At 37.8% G+C, this 20,436-nt stretch overlaps 1 protein-coding gene across 15 annotated transcripts in view; it reads right to left on the reverse strand.

The window, feature by feature from the left end:
• The window catches only part of Trip12 (thyroid hormone receptor interactor 12), a 124,741-nt gene continuing 104,305 nt past the window's right edge, over positions 1 to 20,436 (reverse strand). For all 15 annotated transcript variants that reach the window (XM_087905007.1, XM_087905011.1, XM_087905006.1 and 12 more), the window contains 10 exons: positions 19,847 to 20,003; positions 17,817 to 17,915; positions 12,766 to 12,880; positions 12,340 to 12,494; positions 11,047 to 11,211; positions 7,058 to 7,222; positions 5,070 to 5,183; positions 4,647 to 4,741; positions 4,265 to 4,368; positions 1 to 3,635 (listed from right to left, as the gene is read on the reverse strand). In XM_087905007.1, the coding sequence (XP_087761133.1) occupies positions 3,439 to 3,635; positions 4,265 to 4,368; positions 4,647 to 4,741; positions 5,070 to 5,183; positions 7,058 to 7,222; positions 11,047 to 11,211; positions 12,340 to 12,494; positions 12,766 to 12,880; positions 17,817 to 17,915; positions 19,847 to 20,003 (1,366 nt within the window). In that variant the 3' untranslated portion in view covers positions 1 to 3,438. The remainder of the gene's footprint in view (positions 3,636 to 4,264; positions 4,369 to 4,646; positions 4,742 to 5,069; positions 5,184 to 7,057; positions 7,223 to 11,046; positions 11,212 to 12,339; positions 12,495 to 12,765; positions 12,881 to 17,816; positions 17,916 to 19,846; positions 20,004 to 20,436) is intronic.

The following is a 20,436-nucleotide window of genomic DNA, read 5'->3' on the forward strand; positions in this document are numbered from 1 at the left end:
TGAAGGATAACGCTGTTTATTAAAAATATAGTCAGGAAGTCAGGGCATCGATCCAATTTTACATACACATTTGAAGTCTGAAGTTCCATTATTCCAGCAGTTCGTATAAATGTTTCAGATCAAAAGAGAAAGAAAAACACTTTACAGAGATGAGCAGTTGCTTATCAGTTTGGTTGTGAGTCCGTTTGTAGTAAAAATAAAACCCCCTCTTCCATTATTGAAGAATGTCTCCTTGATACTGAACAAGTCTGTAAGCATTAAGGAATTTCTTCTTGCCATTAGTTGTTCATTTTAACTTCTCAGCGTATGCCAATTTTCCGACGTAGTTAAGTGCTATGAGTTGCCCAGTATTACTGTTTGGGTAACTGGGACTTTCCAGTGACCTGTCACCAGGTTACTCCTTACTGTGGATGCCAGCTACAGCAATGTCAACGCTAACACCTATATACCACCACTTCTCAAAGAATCATACAGAGCACGACAGTTCAAGACAATATTCTCATTACAACAGGAAAAACAAAAATGGGTCAGAAAACCAAAGTGTGAAAGAAACAAACGAAGGCCACTTCTGTTAATGGAACACCCAGAAGCCCTCAGGAAACCCTAGGCATATTAATACACTTTTATACATTTCCTCCCAACCAGCCTTTAACGCTTGCTTCTTGGAATAATGGTGAACATCCTATTTCCTTAACTTGATACTTACTGTTAAGAAATGAGGAAAAAAAAATCCCAAAACAAGGGAGAGAACACCAAAAACTCAATTTGCTGGTTATGGGTTAGGGAGATAGTTCAGTGGGTCAAGTGCTTGAGCCATAAGCACGAGGACCTAGTTTGGCTCACCAGCACCCACATTATAAAACAAAAACACAAAACTCAGGCATGACTGCACAGTGCTGGGAGGAGTGGAGACAGGAGGATCCCTGCCAGGCAGGAAAGAGGGTGGGTACAACCTGCCTGTTAAAGGCAGAAGCTGGTATTCTGGACTTTGGCCTTCAGCATAAGGTGCCCAAGCCACTCTCGAACAGCTATTGGCTGTACCACTCCTCATGAGGTGTGCCTAGCTTGACTACAGCCAGACTGAGCAGAAACCCTTACTGCTCTCCCAGTGTTGGTAGCTATAGGACATGCTTTTGCTGGACTGGGCTACAGCACCTGCCACTTTGGCCTCTACCCAGTCTACTCTTCTAGGACAAGGAAATAGTTGTTAGCATCCTACCTGACAGTGCACTTGGCTGTTTAAAAGCATACCAATGGTGCTTGCTGGTCCCTGAATCAAACCTTTAGAGATGACTGGAGCACAGCAAATCAAGGGCACATTTCCCTCGTGTGCAAAATTAAGGCCTCTGCTGAGAGTGCTTTAAAATGTGGTCTTCCTGACCCCAAATTAGCCACAGGTCCCAAGTACTGAACAGAGTAAATTAATGATCAAAAGCTTTCCAGCGACTTCTGGCTCTGAAATATTCCAGTCAGAACCATCATAAGCATTCAATTGATGCAAGATATCAACGAGGCCAAATCTGCCAGCACCACAGGTGTAAAATGCAAATACAGATTATTTTAATATGAAACATCACTGTTTTATACAGATGTCTACATTTTAACAGATCTTTAAAAAGTGAGGAACAAACTGCTATGTTCACACAAAAAACTTTGTGCTCAGTATGTAAAACACCAGAACTGGAGACAGACAACAGGGCCCAGATCTTCTGGCCAACAGGGTGAAGCTGCAGAACCCAACTCCCTCTCCCTCTCCAGGTAACATTGCTCATGTAGAAGCCTCTGGCCCCAACTCCTCCTCACTGACTGGGCAAACTGTCAAGAGATTTCTGTCAGCAGGGGATGTTTCCTAAGGCAAGGTCAGTGTAGAATGACAGTCACAGCAGTAAACTAAACCACTACCTTCACTACCTTCCTTTGGGGCAATGGGATAAAGAAGAGGACTCTATATTAACACAGTCAGCACAAATGGTTTCTTCAAAGTTCAGTTCTTTTAAAAAAAAAAAAAAAAAGATGGTACATCTCATTTTGAAAGAGATGAAGGCAGAGTTCAAATTTATTAGTCTTCATTTGAGCCTTAGGAAGGAGTGGATCAGCTCCCATTTTCTTTCCACATTTTGTGTTCAAGAAGCTGTAAACAGAGAACCACCACGGCTGGACTTGTGGCCACACAAATGACTTACTCGCACTGTAACGTCACCCTAAGTGCTTATCTTAGACAGGTGGGCATGTATACAGCACAGAACTATAAACAAAAACAGTGAAGCAAACTTATTTTATTTTTAGGTAAAAACATTAACCTGATGGATTATTGCAGATCTGAGAAATGAGCACACAAAACAAATGGACAGCATTGTTTACAGGTGCTTTGATCTGTGTGGAGACAAAGGCTGAACAGTTTGTCCGCAATAAAAGCTGGGAGAAGACGAGAGGAAAATATAGACTGAGAACAGAAATTTAAAACAGGAGTAAGGGAAGAAAAAAAATCTTTTAAAACTCCAATACGGAATGAAAAGTATCATTTTGTATCATTTTAAAATGGTCTGGCAATAGGATAAATGCTGGCCAGTCCAAGCTGTGGACCTTTAACCTACACAGAAAAATGAATGCACTTTCTTGCTTCCTTACCAGAGTGAAGGAAATATCATGTAAACAGACCTAGTGTCACTTGGCAAAAAGCCAGGAGGTGCTGTAGCTATATTAAAACTAAGCTATAAGAAAAGCCTGCCTCCTACCTAGCTAGTTACAAAGGCTGAATTACATTGAGACTATTATTTCAATTCAATGAATTTCAAATTGTATTTTAATTTGAAAGAGTTGAGTATGACAAGGCCCAGGGCTAATGAAAATGTCTTAACTATTCATGTTGTATTATTTAAAAAAAAAAAAAGAAGAAAAAAAGAAAAGGAAAGAAAGAAAAGAAAACACAAACGTCTATGAACTGCAGAGGCAGTAATGGTAGGAAAAGAAAATTAGAGAGGTGGAAAGCACACAGAACCCATTTACTAAACTAGAGTTGTTAAATCCACAAGAGTTTAATGTCTGTACTTATGTACACGAGTTGTCTTTGGAAGAAAAAAACTGCAAACTTAGCTAGATGGATACACACAGCCCAGAATTAAACTGCACAGCGACATTTTTATTGTTCCAGCCTGAAAAAACATCCCTTCGAAATTTCACACAGCAAAGCAAGTTAAAAACTTCACTCATCAAATAAATGATAATTTAAACAAGAACTTGCTAAAGAAACCTCATCACAACAACGTTTTAGGGCCTGATCACTTTAAGTTCACGGGGCCATTATGAATTATAATCTGCAAGCCGTTTTCCTACAACAAGAAGGAGAAACATGTTTCCTTGACTCAGGTGACACATAGAAAAGAAATCATGATTTTTTTTCTTTTGCTGTAACAGGCAGACACTGATTTCTTGTTGTGATCAGGAAAGATGGAACGACTGTTGGCCTTCTCTTGCTGCTATCAACAGTTTGTCACGCATTATCTCAATGCTCGAGTAGTCCGGCAACTTAAGATAGTTCACACAAGTCATTACAGAGGGTAAGAAGTCATCTGGGTTTTCTGTTGATTCAAATGTCTTCCGCACAATTGTCAGAGGTGGATTTAAACTCCGGAACCCTAGTTAAGAGGAAAAGAGTTCCAGAAATTTGATTAATTTTTTAAAAAATGTCACCACTATCACAAGACATTATCGCTGCTCTGTTATAGTGTTAAACTCCCACACAAAGTACTCCTCTCTCCTGGCTAATGATGGCTCACTGACTAAGAGAACTGGACACTCTTCCAGAAGAATCAGGCTCAATTGCTAACACCTACAGAGTGGCTAACAGACTTCTCTAACTCGAGTCCAAGGAGGATCCAACACTCTCTTCTGGCCTTAGACATATTTGACAAGCAAAACACCAATATAGAAAATAAAAACTGAAAAATCCAAACAAAGCAGACTCAATCAATTTTTATTTCCAGAATCTATTCTTATCTAAATCAACGAAGAATTTAAAATCTGCAAACACTCTAGAACTTCATCTAAGCAACATTCCTGTGCGTTGGTGATTATGCATGTTTAAAGCAGTCTCTGAGTTTCCCTGCCGGTGTTTCTTCACACTCCTAAGCAGATAGGTTGGCAGCTTAGGAACATAATAGTATTGTAATGCCTAAGAGATACCATACTCCAAGTAATGGACTAGTTCTAAAGACAAATATTTCACTCACAGTTAGAATTAAGGCTAAGCACAGACACTACCCACCTCCAACTGGCAATCGTGGGCTACCAGTCACAAACTGGAGAAACAATCTCTGCTGCTCATTATCAAAACTACTGAGAATCTCAAACAAGAACTTCACAGCTCGACTAAAACAAAAAGTAGAACAGAATTATTTTGTGTTAAAATACTATGTCAATATACCACACCTTACTTATAATTATTGATGATATCTATTTTCAGATATAGTTACATATGACCTCTCATGATAACACACTTCAAAAGTTTATTTTGTCATCATAGTTGAAATCCTAATAGAACAACTTTAGCAAAACTCAATTTTAGAAAAAACTTACCACAAACTGTGATGAGTTGATTCCTCTCCCTCTAAATCCCTATTAACTGAACAGGCAGATCCCACACTTACCTGTCATGAGTATAGCCATGATCAGGCCTACAGCATTCCATCAATGTCTTTGCATCCCAAGTGTCTGCTTTACTGCCGCACAGGAGCTGATCCAGCTTTGAGACGAAATAAAGAGAATTAATAAAGAAACAACTGCGTGGTTGGGTGACAAGTAGCTAAGAGCATGGCTTTCAGGGCAGCCTGGACTAGAATGCTGCTGCTGTACTTTACTTTCACACAAAGATCCTATCTCCCCACCCCCAGGCCTCTAGAACACCCTTATTTAACAAATTTCCTTAATCAGAAAATTTCCTTTCTCCTAAAACTCCAAGTCCTTACTCCAAAATGCTGTAGAATGGCAGGGTTTGAAGCAATAAGGTAAACTATTCTGCTACAATAACTACACAGACAGAAACGAATGTCTTTTAGACGTGAGCTACTCACTTCTTCTGGGTAGAAGTACTGAAGATGACTGAGTGGGAAAACTGATTCAAATCCATCTCTGAACGAGTCAAACTGCCTAGAAACACCTTCATTTAGTGCCCAGAATATCACCAGCTGCAAAAAGAAGACACTTTTAAAATTCCACAAAATTCCAAATCAATATGATATGTGATAAAGTAAATAACCTAGAATCACTTTAAAAACTAAAACTTAAAAAAATATACAAAAATAAACTCAGGTGGTGGTGGCAGTGCATGCCTTTAATCCCAAACTCTCCCTAGAAGAGAATCATGGTGTCTTTACCAGAAGCCAAAGACAATGTTCCAAGAGGTTAAAATGTTACTGAAATTAAAGATTAACATTTCAAAATTCTTAATTAGCAACCAGCCACATTTTTAATGTGGAGTGTTGACTTCTAAATTCTGTCAAGTCCTGAGAACCATCCTCTGTAGTGTGTGCCTCTTCTTAGAAACAGATACAGCTTGGATATACAGGAAAACAAAATTGAGAATAAGAAAAAGCAGCCCCAAATTTACTCAGCTCCCAGTGGCCCTGATTAATTTATTGGTACACAGAGCATTCAGATTAAGACAAAACCATTATTATTTTAAAACTAACAGTTACAAAGTATTTTTAGAAAAGCGAGGATATAGAAGTTTGCACATTATTTGTTAGTAAGCTGGAAACACAGCTTCCCCAAAGATGGAAGAAACAGGTAATATAAAAAGATAGCCTGATTAGTTATTTACAAAAAATTACTTGAGTCACAGAACTGTTGGGAAGTCAAGGATCTTGGATATTATTTTCTTTTTTTAAAAAAATAAAGAAACTAGAGTGAAAGTTTTTGAGAGGCTCTACAGTCCCACACAAGATTTTAAGTAAGGTCAAGGTTCCAAAATGAGTATTCTAGCTTGAATCCAATGTTCTTTATTGCCCGTGTCAGGTATAAACCCAAGTAAACTTTTAAACGCCGCTAAATGGAAAAATACATACAGCCTGAAATTTTTGCATGCAACAGGAAATAGTTTCTCCTACATTTAGCAACCTTAAGTCTATAGTTGTAAATACCTTTGGGGTGAGCCCAACAAAGACATTAAGTGTGGGTATGTGTGCCTATGTCAGTATTTTAAAAGCAATTCTGCCAAGGCTTAAAACAGGGACAGAAATGTAGCTCAAACAAGTGACAACTTCTTTTTGCTGATACCTTCTCTCACAAGAGAAAAATGCAGTGTAATGCACAGTATTCAATCAGGCTTAAAGACGGGCCAATGTAAGATGCATGAGGCACTGAGAAAGAACTGGTAAGCTTTTTACAGACATGTTTTCTGCAGAGTAAAGAGATACAAAGTGCAACCTTTCAGCTCTAGAGCTTCTCCAAGGCTGAGAGAAGGTAAGTGGCATCTATACAATGCTACTCCGTCATTATGGAGCCTTTGATGAGTGAATAACAGCTAAGGAAATCCACCGTGTCCTTTGACACAGGATAAAATTTAAGGTCACTTTTTTCTAAGTCACCATTGAGGTAAGCAGCAGACAGAGTTCACAATGTTGAGGGTCAAACTAAAAGTGGACTATGCTGGACCTAATCAACATGCAGCTTTTGGTAGCAGATTATGAAACTGGGTGGAAAATTATGTTTCAATGATCCATAAAGTCCATCTATCTATCCACACGTCTCACCTTCTATGTTTAGACTTTTATGTCTATTTTCAAAGTGTGGAGGAAGCTAACTTCTTACGGTTTCTTTGTTGTTGTCTTAGCATAAAATATTTCTGTGTTCTCTACAAAAGTAAACAGAAGCTTACAAAGGCTAAATAAAAGGGCCTCCAAGAGTGGTCCCAGTGGTGTACAAGGTCTTTAGTACAAGGTCTTCTGCCACACAGGCAGAAGATAAGGGATCAAGTTCCACCAACCCTAACACACCTCTTCATAGAAACAGCAAATAAACTCCTATGGCCCATGACCCACAAAAAAAAGACAATACATACTCTTAGGTAGTCCTCTAAATTGTGGATAGTGACTGGTATATCCTTCCCTCCTTTCTTCAGTTCAATGTTGGGAAACCCCGGCAGTGTAAAGTCCAGTCCCAGATCTTCCACTGAGCAGCCATTCATTGTGAGAGTCTCCAATGCATACTGTAGACTCTCTTTGGTCTTTCAATGGAGAGAGGAAGAGCACAAAAATTCATGCAAAATTATACTGTATACTCAAAAATAGGACACAACACTGTAACAATTGATGGTTCCTTTAGTTCCCGATTAAATTTTTGGTCATATACTACATATTAAACAAGCCGCTGGGATCACAAAGGAAATCATTTTAAACACCTCAGTATCAATAAAATTATTTTTGTGGAGGGAAACAAGATTGTTGGGGTTATTTTCCATACCGAGAAGTGATTTCTCCCTGAAAGCACACTCAAATCACATATTAGAGAAAGTCCTTACACATTTTTGTTAAATGTTAAACAAAATAGAAAAAAAGACCTTTTCTTTATTCTAGGCCATTATTGATAAAGTCTAATTATATACCCATGAATATATAAAATTTGTAAAATTACAGACAGTGTAATAAACTTTTCCCCTCCCCTACAAGGCTCAAGTATAAAGCACATCCTGGAGATGTTCACTTCTTGTCCCCAAAGCACAGCACAGCTTTGTACAGTGGGGGTGGGTGGCTTCCAAGAAAGTTGAGCCATGTCACATCAAACCCAGAGGATTTTTTAAAACGCCTCCAACTTGAAAAGGCTACATAAAATGCTAATTTTTTAAAGCATTAAGGTTCAATGACAAACACAAAAATTTAAGTACTGAAAATAAAGGCATTTAATTAATGCTGATTCATTAGGAAGTTCTCGAACTACCCTTCATTAAAGCAGACAGGGGATTATGGAAAACAATTGAGGAGGATATGGAAGAAAAGTCAAGAGAGAGGAACATAGGAGATACTGGAGGTTTGCTCTCAGGAGGAATCTAGATAGAACATTTGCAGGCTTACCCATGCAGATACACACAATACAACAGAAAGGATACTACTACCTTGGGGGATGAAAATTAATGGAGTCGGGGAAGGGGCAAAGGGAATAATGTGTAAAGTACAATGATGCATTTGAAAAAAAATTTTAAGAAACCTATGACTTTGTACTTTAAAAAATAAGCCTGTCTCTAAATAACCTGTCACAGATCAAAGCGATCCCCAACTGTCTACCCCAATTACGTAGTCATGTACAACATTCAGTACATTCAGAACATGTTTAAAGAGAATAGACTGACGGTTAGTTTCTCTGGCTTATATACTAGATTAGACTTAACACATTCCCAATTATCTTGTGAGAATTTAACCTACCAAGTCAAGGGTCTAAAGGTCTAGCTCAGTAGTGGAGTGCTCACCTCGCAGACTTAAAGTGGCAGGTGCGGTCCCTAGCACTGTGAACAAACAGATCAAAACTTAGCCAGAAAAATGTGCCCCATTTGTATATTTTATAAGACAAGGGGACGGTGGGCCAGGGATGTACCTCAGCTGTTTGACAGGTGGGCTTACCTGTCAGTACTGCATAACCTGACATAGTGACAAACACCTTTAATTCCAGCATTTGGGATTCAGAGACAGGAGGATCAGAAACTCAAAGTAATCCTTGGCTACATAGTACATTTGAATAAAGTTAGGACACCAATTGTACATATATCTTACAAGATTGTAGAAGATTGGGTATATGTGAGGCAAAAATCAAAACATGCTACAACTTTTATCTCCTTTCCTTTTTTCCCATTCTGTATATAATACATGCTAAATAATGTGACAGAAGTTTAAAGTACTAGCATCTGCAAACCTTTGGATAGAAATAAGGAATCAGGCAGACCCCTGAAGTTCAACTGACAGCTACCCTAGTCAACCAGTGAAATTTAGGCTCAATGAGAGATGTATCCCAAAACATCAGGTGAAGAATGATTGAGGAAGACATCCAAGGTAAACCTTCGGACTAAGCAAACACAACAAAAAATCTTGTATTATTCAGTACAAACCTATGCAATTCTAAACAACTTCTTAAAATATCATTTATCCATTTATTTTTGTGTTTGAATGTGTCTCTTTGTCAGAATATGCACCCACATGTGCATTGTGTGTCCAGTTAAGAAAACAGTGTCAGATTCCTGGAACTAGAGTTACAGATGACTGTGACCTACACTAAGTAGGTATAAGAATTGAACCTAGACACCCTTGAGAAGAGTAGCAACTGCTGAGCCGTCTCTTCAGACCAAATTCTAAACATAAGACTAATTCTTATACAGAATTAAAAAAAAAGACCAAATTGAGTCTTAGTTTCTTTTCTGTTGCTGTGATAAATGATTGAGAAATCCAACTTAAATGAGACAGGGTTTATAGCAAGCTACAGCCTGTGCCAGGACAGTCACAGTGGTAAGAGCTTAAGAGAACTGTTCATATCAGTCACAGTCACAAGCAGAGCTCAACAGAATAACATACATGCTCAGCTAACTTTCCTCACTCTTACACAACCTCTGCTTATAGAATAGAGCCATCCACTGCAAGCTAGTCTTATATAGAAACATAACATATATATATAAAACTTTATTTATATATATATATATCTTATAACATAAGTCAACATAATCAAGAAACTCAATGCAGATACACTGCCAGAGGCTAGACTCAATCTAAATAATTCCACATGGGTATGCCCAGAGGCTTATCTCCTAGGTGCTGAAAATTAATACTAATAACTATTACAGCATCATATGTTTATGACTGTCTCCTCATAAACACAACTGGGAGATAAAATGAATACCCTTCCAAATTATCTTCCAGTCTCTACTGTATTTATCCCATCAAGGTGCAATGCCGTCTTTTATTAGCTTGCTAGTCTTACCTTAAAGAATCTTAAAGTGCTGGAAAGATAGCTGTTAACTGCACTGGTGCTGATCTTACAGAGGACCTAGAATCCATATGATGGCTCATAGACCCGATGCCCTCTTCTGATCTCTTTAGGCACCAGGTACTCATGCAGAATATAAACTTACATACAGGCAGTCATACATATACATTAATACAAATAAATAAGCTATGAAATGACAGTTGGTTAAGCCTACACAAACAAGCTACTGCACCATGTTATGTTTTAGAAAATACAACCTGTTTTCTTCTGATATTCAATATCCATACATATAATCACAGATTAGCCTAAATGAGCTGGTAACATATACACTTAAAAACACAATAATGATAGAGGATCAAGATTAGAGACGAAACAGAAACCTTAGACATCTATGAACCTTTTCTTTATTAATAATACTGGGTAGTGAGCCTAGCACCTCAAACATGCTATTTTAAGTGCTTTACAATTGAGCTGTATAGTATCAACAACCACTAAAAACTATTTCCAAGCTAGGTGTATTGGTATAAACTCGCAACGCAGGCACAACCTGTGGTAAAGAGGAGAAAGGAGACAGAGATATAAATACCTTTCTGAAGAATTAATGAGAAGGCATCTCATTATCTAAAATTTAAGACAAGTGGTCATTGAACTTTCATTAGAAGTATATTTTATCTAAAAGTCAAGACATTCACTTGCTGTTATTAGAGATCACAGTGGGTACATTGTGAAATTACACTTCTGTCAGTGTAAAGAACACATTAAACATCTCCAATAAAATGAAATATTGCTGGGAAAGATAGATGGCTCAGTGCTTAAGACTTAAGGGTATTGTTGCTCTTTCAGTTTCACTCCATGTGACAGCATCTGAGGTGCTCTTCTGGGTTCCAAGGGCATTGCATGCAAATAATATACAAACACACATGCAGGCAAAACACCCATAAAGATAAATACAAGTTTTTTAATTAAAAAGCAAAGTAAATACTATCGTCAAATTAACCAGGTCAAATAATACAAACCAGTGAAGAAGTCTCATAATTCTGACACAAAGAACTGATCTGACCCTCTGGACATCTCCTTTAGACCTACCTGGGATTTATCTTGCTCCAGTCTTTTCTTCTGTCTGACAATGTCTTCTAGGTGATATACTGATCTGGCAACAACTGGATCAATGTCAAATAAATCATGAGATGTCAGTGAAGTTTCCTGCCGTAGCATCCATTTATAAAAGGGCAGGCCAAGCGGAAGATCCACCTGAAAGGGAACAGGCAACATACTTTGTCACAGCTAGTTTGTAAGAGGTCATTTGAAAAGGTCAAATACTCTCCAAGAAAAAAAGCAAATTAGGAACTGTTTCTCTTTACATGAAACCAAGAGCCACAAATTGGGGTCCAAAATCTCTGTCAACATTTTAGAAGGTTAAAGAATCTATAAAAAGGTTCTTTAAATAGAAAGATGGCTCAGAGGTTAAGAACATTGCCTGCTATTCCAGAGAATCCAGGTTCAATTCCCAACACCCACATGGCAGTTCACAACTGTCTGTAACTCTAGCAACAGGAGATCCAATATCCTTACAAAGGCATACGTGCAGGCAAAACACCAATGCTCATAAAAATAAACTATTAAAAAAAAACGAAACCTATATAAGCATAACACAAAAAGAGAAATGAACACACAATATCCATTAAAGTTTTTACCGGAGTACCTCTGAAAACACTATGAAGTGTTTTGACTTTATTTTGAACCAAGTAAACTCAATACAGTTCTACTTATGTATTTAATATTTTGAAATCAGAGAAGGTAAAATGAACTTACTTAAAACAAAAAATTAAAATGATAGAACTTCTAAAATAACTGAGCTATATACACCTCTTTACAGAGAATATAGACTTGTGAGTTTATCAAATGAAAATGTCTCACTCATACTGATAAAGTATCTCAGAAAATGTGAGAAGAGGAAATGAAGAAAAGTCCAGAAATATTCAAACCTCCATGAATACTGATCACTCGGTTTATTTTCACAAGAACATATAACAGAAATTCAATGAGTTTACCTACAATGCTCATGGCTTTCTTGCTGAATTAAAATCTAATTGAATCCTGGAAAAAAAATTCAATTAATGCCATCTTTATGTTGCCTGACTCTGAACCCTGGCTACTAAAGGAATGGGTTGGGTGCTGTTACCTCAGACACAGGACAGCCTTATTATATGTGTGCTACAGAAGCAGAACTGGCATTTTAAACAAAACTCTCAAGCAGCTGGAGCACACATTCGAAGTAGAGCAGCAGTGCTCTAACACACAGCATTGAGTGCAGAGAACTGAAGTACTTTCACAGAACATTGTACGAAATTACAAATAAGCAAACAATCCTAAACTTACCAATCTGAAATCCATGATAGCCTTAGCCATTAATTTTCCTAAGAAGCGAAATTTCATCTTAACCTTTGCGATATGAGCTGGCTTAGCTGTCCTACCAAAGGGAAGCGCAAACAGGCCCTGGAGGTTTTGAATATACTTGGTCCCTTCTTGGCTTCCTGTAAAATGAACAAGTCACCAAACTTCAGATGAGATTTTCCAAAACAAACTAAACAAAACCTAGTAACTAAGAACATTAAGAAATTCAGTATTCACAAAATTGGAGCAATGACCTCTAAGCTGGAAAGCCTTCCCATTGGATAAATGAGAAAATGGGGGCAAAAAGAAATGAAAGGCCAAGAACACAGCCCCAGCAGAGACTGACGAAGATGGAGGCCCCCTTACCTGATCTGAGTAATACAAACAGAACAGCTCACAGCTGCACATTACCTTTTGGATTGCTAAGAGTTACTTCTTCACCTCTCCAGAGACCCAAATCAGCCCTCTGTAGTTCCTGAGAAACAAGTGCATAAAACTCCAGTGTTGGCCCAAGACCTGTACCAACCTAGAAAAAATAAAATTAAAAAAAAAATCATTTTAGAAATCGTGGTGCCTTTTATGCCTGGCAACCTCTTGGTAACATGGGCAATCATACAAAATGTTTGCCAGGAAGCGTAAGAGATAGTTTTGCAAGATGTCCTGAATAGGCATTCTCTGCGTCTTGGGTACTAGACATCCTTTATCATTCCCCCAACCCCAACATTCCAATTGTATGGTTCAAAACTCTTGCTGCAGTTATGAATTTTTCCTTTAGAGAACAATACTGGTCGTATTTATACATGCTTATTTATCTCTTTAAGGAAATTATTAACCTCAAACAATTCAAGAGCCATCTTATCAGGAGAAGCCTCCTACCCTTCCACAAACAATTAGTTTGGCTCTTTCCTATGGTACTCTAGGGTTTTACCACTATTCCATTACATACTTGCAAATTTTAAATGAAGAGAATTATTTTGATTGCCTTGAATCCCCAAAGTCTAACATACATTTAATAAGAATCTAGGAGCTAAAATTAAAGTCAGGAAACAGAAGCTTAGATCAGTGGCCCCTATAAGTCCAAGGGTACACTGGAAGCCCAAGATAATTATCAGTGTTACACAGCATTTCAGCAGTAGGAGTCAGGGCGGGGATCTGGAGCTATTTTTATTTAAAAATAAAAATTCAAAGATTCAGCTTCCAAAGTTTCTACATGATAGTACCATCATCAATATGCTTGGAGCAATGTTCACGGACTCAGCATTCCTCCACGTTCTAGCAAGATCCCACCAGTTTAGCACATAATAATAATAATAATAACAAATAATAAAGAAACAATAATAAACTTATGTCACAGTTCAAGATTATGATGTAACAATAATTGCTCAAGTGGCCACTTGCTTACAAACCATGTGTAAATAAAGGATATTTTATTATTACACGTATTTTTTTTAATATGGTGCATACTATCGATCCTAAAAGTTGATAAAGTCTACCATATTAATTTCAATTTTCAAAGCAGTGACTGTTTGCACCCAGAGAGTCATTCTGATTAGATTCCACCCTTTCCACGGAAGTCTACATAAATACATGGGTGCCACCATGTAACCATGAGTGAGGGCTCCAATGGAAATCTGCTAGTTTACCTTTGGTTTCTTATTCCCCACAATCTAACTAAACCAATATGTTGTATAATATTTTACTCTTTATTGTTTTTGAGGAGCCTACCACCCAGCTCCCAAATAAATCACACATGGAGGCTTATTCTTGGTTATGAATGTCCAGCCTAAGTTTGACTTTCTTGCCAGCTTTTCTTAAATTATCCTACTTTTTAGCCACTGGGCTTTTCCCTTTTACTTCATGCCTTACTTTCACTAGCTTTGGCTGGTCCCTAGTGTCCTCCTCCCCTTCTTCTCTTACTCCTCCCCTTTCCCTCAGTTCTCCCTATTTATACTCTCTGCCTGCCAGCCCCACCCATCCTTGCTCCTGTCCGGCTAGACACCTGCTATTTTTCATCAGGACCATCAGGTGTTTTATACAGGCAAAGAACCACATCTTCATAGAGATAAACACCACCAGTCACTACACAATATGAGCTGTTATCCCTTAAAAGTACATTCTAAATTAATGATTCTCTACCACCCTCTTTTATCTGATCTGCCTGAGGTTGCTGAATGACCACATACACCAATGTTCCTAATATCTTACATACCACATTAACAGTGAGTGATATTTCCTAAGAAAAGCTTTCTTGTTCAAAGGACAGCGCATATATTTTTTAACCACAATCTAATAGCCTACATAGACTATTCCAGTATCTCTATTTCTATTGACCTTGACTCCTACTGCTATATCCTAATTATTATTTCCTCTAGCCACCTTGATCCCATAAATAGCTGGAACACACTGCCTCAGTTGTTCTGTGAGAACCATTGTCCCTAACAGCAGGGATTTGCTGACAACTCAAATGTCACCTTAAAACCCTATTACCTACCATCTTTCCCAATATGTTCCATCTTCTTTAATCTTTCTAGATCACATAGTCTAATGTGGTGGTGTGGTTGTGTGTGTGTGTGTGTGTGTGTGTGTGTGTGTGTGTAGCCTTTCAAAACTAAAGAAAACTTCCACAATATTTTGCTCTCCACCGATTTCCAGCTACTGAAAAAAAGATAAGACACGCAGTGACACATGTTGTCCACGAGGTGGCGTTCCAGTGCCATTTAATTCCCTTTTCACAAAATTAGCCCCAAATGATCATAAGTCTATTACTTTCTCTTAAATGGTTATTTCTAAAAGTAAAAATGGATTTAAATTAAAGTATTAAATTCTATAGGTGCTACTGAACCGACTAAAGCAACACAACTCCTTCCTGAGGCTGGTCAGGAGTATTCTCCCCTAAACATTCCACTGATGTAGAGTTAAAGCGAAAGAACCATTACTTGAATCTCTTGGTACACTGCCCTTTTCTGCCTTATGAAAACCATTTCAAGGAAGGAGGTAAGGAGGAAGGGAGAGGGAAAGGCCAGAAAAGAAGAAGTAAAACACTCTCAGTCACAGATGGCAAAGCCATCTGCAACATAGGTCTGTGACCTGGACTGTTCCAAACCTCAGCTAACCCCCTGCATGTTTGTTTAAAGTATGAAAGCTAAGAATGTTTGTTAGTATTTCAGGATGTCTGAAAATGACATGAACTTCAGATTCTGGTGATCATAAAAAAGTTTCTAAACGAGGGTCTAACCTTAGGAATTTAAAAGAATGACAAGAGTGTATGTTCACATACAGGTGTCTGGTGTGTCAAGATGAATGGATGGAGGTCAGAGGACTAAGCTCAGGCTGTCAGATTTGCATAGCAAGTACCTATGCAAAGCTTTCAAAGACTCTCGATTTTGCCCAGTTTGGAGAAGGTACAGTACTGTACCATTAGCATAGTAGAGCGCTACTCTGATGCTTTAATTCATTAAGTTCCTATATAATTTAAACTGATTAAAACTCAGAATTATACATATTTTGTTAAAAATTTTTCTCCCATTATTTAACTTTTCTTAAGGTTTTGAAAATAATACTCTTCCTTTATTTCTGTTTGTCACTACCTTATGGAAATATAATCTTTATGATTTTCTTTTGTGTGGTGCTCAAAAATTTCATTATAGGTCATTGAAGGTAAGTGTGGCTTCGATTCTGAAAATATTTCAAACACTGACTGGATCTCATGGACCATAATCACTCCATTCTGCCTCTGGGACACAGGCAATGAGCATGACAAAGTTCATAAAATTTCACCTGTGAGTCAGTGAGATGGCTCAATTGGTCACAGCACCTGCTGTCATGCCTGATTATCTAAATTCAACCCCCAGACTCTACATGCTAGGAGGAGAGGACTGACTCCACAAAGCTGTCCTCTGGCCATCACATATCTATCATTGCACACACACCCATACACATGCCCACACACCCATACCCAATAACTGCCTGTAATACCAGAGCTTAGGAGGCTGAGGCAGAAAAATACTAAATTCAAGGCTAATCCGTATTTCATAGTAATCACTCATCACAAAAAAAAAAAGGATGGTGCCTTTCTTGATTCCATGACTCAATTATTTATATACAAATTAATGTAAAAATGATCAATGAATGAGCTAAAATAATAAAACACAGGATTGAAAATCTGAGATATCATTCATGGGAAATCTTACAATGTGTTTACATTTACATGAAAGAAAAAAATGACTGATTAATGATAAACTGAAATGAATTGACAAGCCATTTATAAATCCAGATAACAGTTGTTTTGTTTTCTGTTTTCAAGACAAAGTCTCTATATATATCTGCCCCAGCTATCCTGACCAGGCTGGCCTCGAACTCAGATCTGCCTGCCTCTGCCTCATGAGTGCTGGGATTAACTTTTATCTAATTTTTAACAATGATAAAGCAAAACCAACCTAAAACCTAGTGAAATGGTCAAGGAACCAATAAGCAATGCAAAAAACAGTATGTTTTCAAATCATACCAAGATTCTACTACTAACTCATTACTAATTTCAATGATTAAAATTGAAAAACCTGGTAACACCACGTACAGACTCATAAAACACTGGACTCAGAAATAGCATCACTGGGAAAAGAGAAAAACCTGCTACTTTACTGATGTAAAGTATGATAGATACTTCTTAATAAAATTAAAATACATTATCAAATGACTTAGTAATTGAGTTATATATATATCCAAGAGAATCACAAATATGTTTATTACAGAAAGGCTTGGACATGAATGTTATAACATTGTCACTAACTCAAAAACAATGAAAATGCCCCAACTAGATATTGACACATATTAAGCCATCTGTGAGATAAAATACACAAGAAAAATTGGAAAATTAAAACAACGACAACAACAACAACAAAAAACTATACAACATGAATGAGGTCTGTTTTATGTATGGAAGAAATGAAAGAAGAGCAACATAACAGCCACATTACTGCATGAGACTAAAAAAATAGAAAAAAGAAAGAAAGAAAGAAAGAGAAAGAAAGAAAGAAAGAAAGAAAGAAAGAAAGAAAGAAAGAAAGAAAGAAAGAAAAGCAAGCAAGCTAGGCCATAGCTGCTATGGAAAGTCTTTACAGAGATGGACGTTCTTCACTTGCCATGGTGGAGATGGCTTTAGTCTGTATATATATGTCAACTCTTAAAACATGATTTATCAATAAACTCAACTCTGAAAATGCAGTCCGAGCATTTCTGAAATAATGATTCTAAGAACAGCCTTTCATTTCATGAACATTATACAGTTATGCCAGGAAAAAATCCTATTTCTTATTTTGCATCTAAACCCTTGAAAAATGGAGAACTTATCATTAAAGGGAAAGTAAACCAAATATTTTTAAGGCAAATTTTCTAGCTGCCTTTTAGAATTACATAGTACCAATATGCACAAATGATAACACACCATCAAAGAGTCCAAAACTCACCTCATTTTCATACTGGATTTCTAACATGGCCCGTGAACTACCAAGGTCCTGCATCACAGACTCAGCTTGTTTTAGCAGCTCCTCTCTGTTCACAGTGCGCTAACAAAGGAAACGGATGTGAAGAAGTAAGAAATAATGCTCCAGGTAGCACTTACTGCGGTGCAAAATAGATTTCATTGTCAGAAAATAACTCCTTTAAGCACATCCCTTCTGAAGGCTACAGTATTTGCACTGTATTGCACATTAACAAGTCCCTGAAACTGACCAGATTCACTACCCTCCATGACAAATTAAACAATAAAAAGCTGAGAAGACTTCCTTCCAAGACTTGGACAAGCTAAGCTGCAAAGAACACTCTCAGAGGAGAAAAGCTACAAAACAGACTCAGGGAACAGAACAGTTGCCAGGAAGAAAGAGAAACCAATTGAGCTGCCTGGAAGAGGTTTAGACCAACTGAGGAACCTGTTAAGTTGTCTGCAGCCTCCATGTTCCCAGCTTTGTAATGCATGCTGGGATGGGCTTTGATAATGCAACCATCTTTTGAGTAATTTCTGCTTCTATAAGTAACTGCTCACCTATATTCCTGTAAGTAACCCTAATAAAACTCATCTTCACGACACTGGACTTTGGTGGTATCTGTACTAAGTTCTGTTGTGGATTCCCTAACTGGGTGAGTATATGTGTGCTGTGTCTCCCCAGGAAAAATTTGTCACACAAATGTTCTCCACGTATGAAAGAAAGCTAGATATAAATAACTAATATAACTTGACCCATGGCAAGTTTAGAAAATTCAGGTTAGGAAAAGATCTTTGCTACTTTGCCAAACAGTGGTATAATTCAGGGCTACAGCTACATGAAATATCCTTGGGACATTTATATACTGATGATAGAGAAATAGGTGGGGAGATGACAGAGGAGACAGGTAAGCTGGAAAACATCTAGGTTCTGAACATCGAGGTTCTACAAGAACAAGATGCCTCATAATGAGAGCATGATGATGATGAAGATCCTGTCATTTCTAAACACAGCATCACGGCAATTGATGACTCCATCAATGAGATAAAGAAATGACATGATGTGCTGTTAAATACAGCTACCTGAGTGTATATGTGTTTGTTTCTAATTACAACCCCTCCTTCTACCTTTTGTTATCCCTAATGGCTCTTTGAGATAAAAAACTTAGGAGAGACCACAGAAAAGTCATGGAAGAAAACAAAAGAACAGTGGAGGTCAACCAGGCGATACTGCACATCTTTAATACTAGCACTTGGGAAACAGAGGAAGGAGGGTCTCTGAAGTTCAGGGGCAGCCAAGTCCACAGAGTGAGTTCCAGGACAACCAGGGATCCACAGAGAAATCCTGTCTGAAAACACACACACACACACACACACACACACGTACAGATTAAAGGCTGGGATCTGTCTCACATGAAATGGCACGGGTACAACTCCAAGCCAAGATTAGAAGCATGATAGATGATGAGGTCAGCAAAACTGGAGCTGACTGGGACAAATTCGAAATATATCAGGGATTCTGTTTCACTCCCTTCCAAATGGGCTGACATGCTAAAGGGAGTAAAATGCATAATACACAGAGAGTCCATTTTAAAAGAGAGGTTTTTCAATATGAAAAGAAATTAAGGTGTGTTAGTAGATTCATGGTAACTAAATGAAGGATGTTATTTCAGAAATAACAGAAGACAAAAAATAGCAGATAATATAGTTTCAAGAGGCTCATAGGAAAATATACTAACAGAGGTGGTTTTTTAAAAAGATAGAATGATAGTGCTCAGCAATTAAGAGCGCTTGCTACTTGTCTCTCAGCCCCCACATCAGGCAGCTCACAATCTCCAGCTGAAGGGGACTCAGTATCTTTGCTTCTAGCCACATCCACAAACACACTCACAGACAGAGCTAAGGATCAAGTGAAGGTTGTTACTCCACAGGCATAATCAGATGTAGTACTTTAGGTCTTGCCTTTAATTTAGAAAGCACGGCACAAATAAATACTTATTTGTAGAAAATGCTTACCTTTTTTCTATCCAATCTAGGTGCAACTCTGCTGTCTTGTGAATCAGACTGGTTGATTTCTGGGTTGGTATCAAGCAATCGTTGCATTGCCCGGTCTCGATCAAATGCAGTTACATAAAAAAGCATTTGTCGGGTATCAAAAGGAAAGAAAAATGGGCTATAAAAGATAAAATACAAATTTACCATCTGTGTGAGAATCAAGAGACCTTTAAAAAACATCAAGATCTATATTGAAAACAACTTCTGATACAATACACTAGTGACATAACATCTTTAATTCCAGGTCTTTGGAAGCAGAGATGAGACAGCCAGACTATATAGAGGGACCCTGTACACATGTATGTACACACACACACTTCCCATATAAATATTTTTAAAAATATGTAACAGCTTTGTTGCCATGGAGTTTTACTATGCTGCCTAGATTGGCTTTAAACACTCCGGGGAACAGTCCCTCCTAAAATTTCCTAAATGGATGGGGCCTACAGGAGAATGCCAATACGTCATCGCAACTGGCTCTTGTTGAAATCACTAAATGTTGATCAATCGTATTCTATATGCCTTTCCACATGAAATCTATAATTGTCTAT

The sequence above is a fragment of the Myodes glareolus genome, chromosome 1, assembly GCF_982192425.1.
Source record: "Myodes glareolus chromosome 1, mMyoGla1.1, whole genome shotgun sequence".
Taxonomy (NCBI): Eukaryota; Metazoa; Chordata; class Mammalia; order Rodentia; family Cricetidae; genus Myodes; species Myodes glareolus.